The following is a 9,000-nucleotide window of genomic DNA, read 5'->3' as shown; positions in this document are numbered from 1 at the left end:
TCCAGGAACCAAACCTTGGATCCTGGAGCTGTGAAGGAACAGTGCTAACCACTGTGCTACCGTTCCGCCTTAATTGGAAAAAAAAAGAATTGGGCACTTAATTTTTTTAAAAAAAGAAACAAAAAGTTTCACAGTAACTCGGTGTGCAAGTGTAACAGAAACAAACAAGGTGAGTCATGGTAGCTCATTCCTGTGCTAGGGTCTTCCCATATGTCAGCGCTTTTGAAATTTGCCTCAATGTCATTAGAAACGAGTTGAGTGCTATGAACAATCTTATAGAAGATCAATCTGAAAATGCTAGATAATACGGAATGTATATAGAAACTACATATTTAATTGTAGCAAGATGCAAACCCAAAATCAGTGAAATGGAGGAGACTTTACTCAGTCAGTGATAAGGAAGTACAATGTCTTGTTTGGATTGAGTACACGTTTCTGATCTTATGCCACATATTTAGAGATTAGAAATACATCACAGATATTGTACATTTTACATCATCTGACAATGAGAACATCTGAAGATTCGGAAATGTCACTTTTAGAATGCCTGAAAGTTTTCTACCCCTTCTGCATACTGATGCTATAAATGTGCGCACAATTCAATGTCTAATTGATGCCATGTCGCTGCAGCTACTCAAAGGATCTACTTTAACATTATCAGGGCTTTCCCTAGGATTATGTGTCTGTATCACCTTGTCTGATTATTGTTTGCTACAATAACTAGTTAATAATATCTTGTTTAGTTTATTTTGCTTTTCCAGTCTCATGATTGCAAATAACAATAATTGGGGCAGAGTAATATTGTGAAAGGGGAAATATTGCAGACTTCCTGCTTTCCAGTTGGAGCTGCTGACATGTCTTGGGAACGGGACAGGATGTATAGGAGAAAATGAAATACAGAGACTCGTATCTGGACCTCAGAGTCACATCTACCTTGCCACACATCTGGCCTAGTTATGGTGGAATCTCCCCCCACCGCCGTAAGAAAATGCAGGAGCTTCATGTCAATATGAGAGCGCGCTGGTCTGAGGCCTCACTTGTCCCTTTCCTCCTTACACTACGTCTAGAAAGGCAGAAATTAATGGCTATGATTATTGGATATTCAGGGTTACCCTCTGGGTCCCAATGGAAATAAAAATTGAATGAGATGTAAGACAGGTTGTTGATATGCCATCACCCACTTTACCCATCATCCACTTTACTCTATAACACAAAGTCAAAATCTCTCTCAACGCTCAAATGGATGCAGCACCATATCTTAACCTTTTAGGCACGACTTACAACAGATGAAGAAAATCAGTTCCTTGTTAGATGTCTGCCAAGACATTAAAACTTTGCAAAATGTAACCAGTTTAACACAGGAACACGGCAGAATATCATTGTGACAATCTCAGACTATTTCAGCACGTTTGTTTTTGTTGCTCCATATCAGTGCTGTCTACTACCATCCCAGTTCCTGGCCCTTTCTCTGTCCCTTTGAATTTTTTCTTCATCAAGTATTTCTAATGAAAATTAATCCTTTTCTGACAATAGGGGAAGATTACCTCGGTGTATCGAGTATAGCAAAATCAGAAACATATTTACAGTTTCATTACACCCAGTACACAATAGGATCTTGTCCCAACTAGCAAAGTGCTACTGAGACATCTACCTGGTTTAAAATTCTAATTAAAGACAACTCCACCTACATGCATGTACAAAGGCACATACATGTAGAGACCTGTACACATGAATATGCATAAATAGTCACACACACTCAAACTGATGTCTGCTTTTGTGTCAATATGTGTACATATTTATCTATTTTTGTGTTTGTATCTATGTGTATGTGTGTTTATATATGTGTGAGGGAGACTATATGTGTGTATGTCTATATGTGTATGGATATGTGTCCACAATCACAATAATGTGGACCTACACAGAAAGGCATACAAACATAGATGGAGACATGCATACATGAAGATTCATACATTATGTACACACAAACATGGACATCCATATGTACATGAACACACTCATACGTGCATACACATGGAGATACACATGCATACAGGTCTGCCCCTATATTATGAGCTTCTTGCTGATGTAATTAGGCTATTTTAGACATTCTTTTGTTGACTAGTTTGATTAGAAATGAACAAACACACAATTTACATGGTGGTATGTTTTTATCTCTGCAGTGCTGAGCCTGTCTTAGTGTCAGGGTCACATCATGGTCTCGCTATCCAGCTGCTTCTGGTTTTCATGCTCCTGGCAGATCAGCTGATAAGGCTTCTCATTTTCTTCAATGACAGAATTTCCAACTTCTGCATCCGATCTGTGCAGTTCATGCCTTGACAGGTGCTCCACAATGCCCGCTCCCACTGAGTCGCCAAGCACATTAGTGGTAGTTCGGAGACGATCCCTGAAAAATAGAAGCAGCATTTATTTCCCCGGTTTCTGGGAAAACCTGATAACCTCTGCTAAACAATAAAATTGTATCTTTTTTTTGATGCGAGACCTGGCAAGGAGAATGGCCACTGTGCCCAGGAATAGGTTGTGAATTAAATTCCGGTAATCTTGCACTGTTTACATGAGGAGAAAGTTCTTTCACTGAGGGCGTCAACGGAAGATAATACTCTGGGCCTTTGATTTCATCTATGAGATCTGGCGCTAGGGGATAAAAACCTTCAGCAGAAAAACAGCAGATTGGATTGCAGTCTTTTAGCTTTTTATGTGGCGTCAATCAAAGTGTAACGGGTTGAAAGGAAACAGTGTGGCATGGATATCCATCTACTACAGAAATGCTGGGTAACTTTACCATGGCACATTTTACAGGGTGCCAAACATGTTGGTCTGCTCTGAGGTCCTCTGAACGTTGGACCGTCCTTTGATCCTTTCAACCTCATTTCCTGTGCAATCCCAGTGGCTCTACTGCAGGGAGAGTACACGTTCACCACCAAACAGGGAAACTCTCCTTTGGTGCAGTTTGCAAATGGGAAACGCCACAACTGTATCACAGAATGCAGCGGTTCTTTGCTCGTGCTGCACTATTTATTGTATCTTTTCTTCTAACTGCCGCCCCCTTGGATTGGATCTTCAACCCGATGAGCGGATGTACCATATGCCTCAGAACAATTGTCAATGGGAGGCCTAATCCCAGCTGGGAGCTTGCTCTCTAAATTTCATTAGATTGGCCCTGAAAAATTCCACTGCTTTATTTTATTTTGGATGCACAGTGAGGTGACAGCACATTAGTCCCATAGTTCAAACTCCAGTGCCAGGAAGTCTACCACATAATAACGTTTTTTAAAAAATCATTTACAGGACAAGTGCATTGCCCATCCCAAATGGCCCTTGAGCAGAGGTGGTGAGATGTCTCTGTAAACTGCTGCGATCTGTGTGGTGAAGGTACTTCCACAGCGCTGTTTGGTAGGGAGTTCTAGGGTTTTAACCTAGCCATGATGAAGTGGCAGTATTGTTCCGTGCCAGGGTGGCGTGTGCCTCGGAGGGAAACTTTCAGGTGGTAGTTTTCTCATCAGTCTGCTGCCCTTGTTTATCTAGCTAGTACAGGTCGTGGGGTTGAAAGGTGCTATTGAAGACGACTTGGTGGGTTCAGTGATGGTAATGTATTTGGATGTCAAAGGGAGATGGTTAGACTCTGTATTATCAGAGATGGTCATTGCCTGGCACTTGTGTGACATGAATGGTACTTTTCATTTATTAGCCTAAGATGGAGTGTCGCCCAAGTCTCATCGCGTGAAGACATGGACTGCTTCATATCTGAAGAGTCTGGAATGGTACTGAACACTGAGCAGTTACAGTGATCATCCCCATTTCTGACCTTATGATTGAGGAAAGGTCATTGATGGAACAGCTTGGGCAGCACGGTGGCGCAGTGGTAGCACTGCAGTCTCACGGCGCGAGGTCCCAGGTTTAATCCCGGCTCAGGGTCACTGTCCGTGTGGGGTTTGCACATTCTCCCCGTGTTTGCGTGAGTTTCACCCCCACAACCCAAAGATGTGCAAGGTAGGTGGATTGAACACGCTAAATTTCCCCCTTAATTGTAAAAAATGAATTGGGTACTTTAAATTTTTTTTTAAATGATGGAACAGCTAAAGACAGTTGATTCTAGGCTGCCCTGCAAAGCCCCTGCAGCAATGTTTTGGGACTGAGATGATTGGCCTTCAATAGCCTTAACCATCTTGTGCTTGGTACAGCTCCAGCCAGTAGAGGGCTCCCCCCCTTATTTTTTACAAGGGCTCCGTGAAGCTACACTCAGTCAAATCCTGCCTTGATTCCAAGGGCAGTCACTCTTGCCTCACCTCTGGAATTTAGCTCTTTTGTCCATGTTTGGACAAAGACTGTAATGAGGTCCCAAAGGTGTGCAGGGTAGGTGGATTGGCCATGCTAAATCGCCCCTTAATTGGAAAAATTGAATTGGGCATTCTAAATTTATATTTAAAAAAATAGGCATCATTGCAATATTCCATTCCCTGAATTAGGCACTTGGGAGTTTATCATACTAGATCAAATGCACATTAGCTACTTCTGCCCCAAGCAGCTCTGTTCAACTGGGTTAACAAAACCGTCTCTCGTATTATGTAATCCTCAAGCCCTTTAACCAATACTGACTGGTCCTTCGCTGAATCTTTCTAATTAATAATTTAGTGCAAACGCTGTAATGTTAACAGGCAAGAACAATACTGAGACTGCGTACAGGAACCAGTCCACTGCGATGATCAGGGTGATGTCCTCTGTGGGAAGTCCAACGGATGTCAACACTATCACCATGGTAACAAGACCAGCCTGTGGTATTCCGGCAGCTCCAATGCTGGCTGCTGTTGCAGTGATACTATATGGTGGCAAAGAAAGCAGAGTCTGTAAACATATTCAAGCTGATCAAAGATTTCATGCAATTGACATTGTTTGAACTTTTTATTCGAAGAGTAGTCGATCTTTCACCCCTCAGGCATGTTTTGCCATTTTGTAACTCATGGTTGATCTGCACCTCAACTCAATTTACCTGCCTTTGCTCAAGATTCCTTGACAGCCTTACCTGACAAACCCTTGGAGGGTGAAAGGAATTCTGAATTTGATAGATTGTTCTTACCGGTTCGTTTTGCAACTCCAATGTTTTAGATTCACTGTCCCAGGGTTCCTGCTCTGGTGATAAGAGTAGCACTGAGGTACCTCAGGTCACCTGCGGCTATGACATAGATTTTGTCCTGGGAACTGGGTCAATTAAGCTGTCGGGGTAGCAGCCTGTAGACTTGTAGGTGCAGCAGAGATGACTGCCCTGAAAGCTGGCTGCAAAATCTCACGGGGAGAATGTGCAGTACTCTTCTGCCGCATTCTCTGATTCAATGGGAAAAGAATGAGGCCACCCAACTCACTGTGGCCATGGTGCCTCCTTGGCAGAGCTTTCTAATCAGTCCCACTTCCTGGCCCTTTTCTTACAACCTTGCAATTTTTCTCCCTTCAAGTAATTACCCAATTCTCTTTTGAACTTTACTGTAATATTATAGGAACACATGACTTAGGAACGGGAGAAGGCCGCTTGGCCCTTCGAGCCTGCTCCGCCATTCAGTAAGATCACGCTGATCTGCTTGAGGTCTCAATTGCACTTTCCTGACTGACCATCAATACCCTTCACTCCCCTGTCTATCAAACATCTGTCTAACTTAGCCTGGAATATATTCAATGACCCAGCCTCCACTGCTTTTGGAGGAATAGAATTCCACAGATTAACAAGCCTTTGAGAGAAAACATTTCTCCTCATCTCCATGTTAAAAGGGAAGCCTCTTATACTTAAACTGTATCGCCTGGTTCTAGTCTCCCCATAAGCAGAAACATCCTCCAAAGTCCCTAGCACCCTACTAGGCCCACGCCTCCACCAGTAACCCCATCTAACCTTTTTTGGACATTAAGGGCAATTTATCATGACCAATCCACCTAACCTGCACATGTTCGAACTGTGGGAGGAAAACCACGCAGACACGGGGAGATTGTGCAGACTCCACACCGTGACCCAAGCCGGGAATCGAACCTGGGACCCTGGAGCTGTGAAGCAACTGTGCTAACCACTGTGCTACCATGCTGCCCATGTTTTCTTTGTCTTAGATCTCTGTCCTTTGGTTAACAACCTTTTTCCACTGGAAATAGCCTCCACTTATTTACTTTCTCAAAGGACTATAGCTTCCCATTCCCTTCAGTGGAATGAACAAGCACCCTTTAAAGAGCTGAAGATTTAAGGGTGTTTAAATATGCCGTCTTTCCAATAGAGAAAAGGGGCATTCAGAATTGGTCACCTTTCGCTTTGTCACTCTTGTTGTCTGGAGAGACGATAATGGCTGAATTCCCTGGGCTAGCCTGTGAACTCACTCAGATCAAGAAATCTTTGGAAGAAGCCGGATGGACAAAAGACTTTCTCCCCTAAATGGGAATTTAGGCCAGATTTTACATGGAGTGAAATCCTGGTAATTCTGGTGTCTCCCTATCATCCTCCTGCCAGCCGACTAGAATTTCAGACCTTGGTGAAATCTGCCCACCATCTGCAAATAATGGGGATCCTACAAATGTAGTTTATCTGGGCTTCCAGAAGGCATTTAATAAGGTGCTCAACAAAAGGTCAATACTCTAGGTAAGATCACATGGGATTGAGGGTATTATGTTGGTTTGGATAGAAGACTGGCTAACCGACAGAAGGCAGAGAGTGGATGGAAATGGTAGTCTTCTGGTTCACAAGATGTAGCCAGTGAGGTACCACAGGGTTCATTCCTCGGGCCCCAACTATTTACAATATATATTAATGACTTGGATGCAGGGATAGAAGGTAATTTGTGGATGACATGAAAACAGGTGGGATAATAAGTTGCAATGAGAAAATATGAAATTTACAAATGGATATATATAGGTTAGGCGAGTGGGCCAAAATTTGACAGCTGGAGTTTAATATGGATAAGTGTGAGGTCATCCATTTTGGTTGGAAAAATGGAACGGCAACGTATCGAAATGGAGATAACCTTCAGAGTGCTTTGGTGCAGAGGGATATGGGAGTCCTCAAACATGAATCGTAGAAAGCTAGTATGCAGGATCAACATGTAATAAGAAGGCAAATGGAATTTTGGCCTTTATAGCTGAAGGAATGGCGTATAAAAGTAGGGAAATGTTGCTGCAAACTGTACAAGGCATTGGTGAGACCGCACCAAGAGTATTGTGTACAACTTTGGTCCCCTTATTTGAGTAGGGATGAGGTTGCATTAGAGGTAGGTCAGTGGAGGTTCACTAGATTATTCCTGAGATGATGGGTTTGTCTAATAAAGAGGGATTGCGCAGTTTACTCTCTCGAGTTTAGAAGAATGAGAAGAGATCTAATTGAACTAAAAAAAAAAGATATTAAAAGGTACTGCTAAAATAATCGTAGAGTGGATGCTTCTTCTTATGGGGAAATCTAGAACGAGAGATCATAGTTTTAGGACAACGGGTGGCAGGTTTAAAACAGCAATTCAAAGTGTCGTGAATCTGTGGAATCCACTACTCCAGAATGTGGTGGATGCCTGGACATTGAGTAAATTTAAGGAGGAGATAGACAGATTTTTGGGTTGAAGGGTTATGGAGAATGGGCGGGAAAGTAGAGTTGAGGATGTGATGAGGTCAGCCATGATCTTATTGAATGGCAGAGTGGGCTCGAGGGGCTGAATTGTCTATTCCTGCTCCTAGTTCTTATGGAGAGAAGATCACACACAGGAGAGGGGACTTTTCGCATGTAATGAGTGTGGGCCTTTGATACTTTTGAATCACAATTATAATTGTAAAATTAATGAGTGATCTGATAGAATACACTACTTAAGTACTTCCTCCCACACTAAAATGCACATCGTGCAACAATGCTTCTATACTTTGGCAACTAAGGTTGCATCAGGGTTCTTTGGCAAGAGCAGTGATCCAAGCCATTAATCCACTGCATCAATAGAAACCTCCTGTGAAGTAATAGGAGACATTGGGATCCAGGAGCTCACCCCACCTAGAGACCCAATAACATAGAAGATGAGACTCCTTATATTACTCCCTGTGACAACCCAACAGAAGAGGTACACCATCAACCAAGCACTCGGAGAGAAGGATTACACTGGCCTCAGGAGAGTCAAAGCACAGAATAACATTGGTATACCACATAACCATGCCCGTGTGGGCAGCACGGTAGCATTGTGGATAGAACAATTGCTTCACAGCTCCAGGGTCCCAGGTTCAATTCCGGCTTGGGTCACTGTCTGTGCGGAGTCTGCATATCCTCCCCGTGTGTGTGTGGGTTTCCTCCGGGTGCTCCGGTTTCCTCCCACAGTCACAAAGATGTGCAGGTTAGGTCGATTGGCCATGATAAATTGCCCCTAGTGTCCAAAATTGCCCTCAGTGGGGGATAGGGTGGAGGTGTTGACCTTGGGTAGGGTGCTCTTTCCAAGAGCCGGTGCAGACTCGATGGGCTGAATGGCCTCCTTCTGCACTGTAAATTCTATAACAGTGTTTATAAGTAAATAGTGCATAAACTATGATGTGTGCTCACTACATTTTTAATCGTTGCAATTGATCCAAATTATACTGACAGAATTAATTGCTGTATTTACATGCTTAATAATAAATAATCAGAGAAACAATTAGGCAGTTTGACCAAAGTCACGTTAACCGAGAAATTATTCTTATAGATCACCAATATTAAAAATAACACGTGATCCATAAGCAGAAAAGCACAGCCTTCAAAGCAGTGTGAATATTCTCTTAGCTGTAATGGGACTGGAGTACAGATTCCTCACACAATGAAACGAGGGTGGGGGTGGCATAGAGGGGCTGGGGAATGTTGACGTTAGGTGCTTACCTGCACATAATGCTCAGCATAATATTGTCCATGTTGCACAATATAACTTTACTGATTAACACTCAGGCAGGCATACAGGAACTTGAGGAAACGTGACTGATGAGAAAAGGCTATTTGGCTGAATGAGCCCAGAAATAATACTCTAGCTC

At 42.9% G+C, this 9,000-nt stretch overlaps 1 protein-coding gene across 1 annotated transcript in view; it reads right to left on the bottom strand.

Annotated features, from left to right (window-relative positions):
• Positions 1-314: 314 nt before the first annotated feature.
• The window catches only part of slc1a6 (solute carrier family 1 member 6), a 139,956-nt gene continuing 131,270 nt past the window's right edge, over positions 315-9,000 (bottom strand). The window contains exons 9-10 of the mRNA XM_038776362.1: positions 4,700-4,834; positions 315-2,404 (exon numbers count right to left, since the gene is read on the bottom strand). Coding sequence (XP_038632290.1) covers positions 2,206-2,404; positions 4,700-4,834 — 334 coding nt within the window. The 3' untranslated portion in view covers positions 315-2,205. The remainder of the gene's footprint in view (positions 2,405-4,699; positions 4,835-9,000) is intronic.

Source organism: Scyliorhinus canicula, chromosome 18 (assembly GCF_902713615.1).
Source record: "Scyliorhinus canicula chromosome 18, sScyCan1.1, whole genome shotgun sequence".
Classification (NCBI taxonomy): Eukaryota; Metazoa; Chordata; class Chondrichthyes; order Carcharhiniformes; family Scyliorhinidae; genus Scyliorhinus; species Scyliorhinus canicula.
Note: the sequence above shows the minus strand (reverse complement) of the source record. Positions and strands in the feature narration are given on the sequence as shown.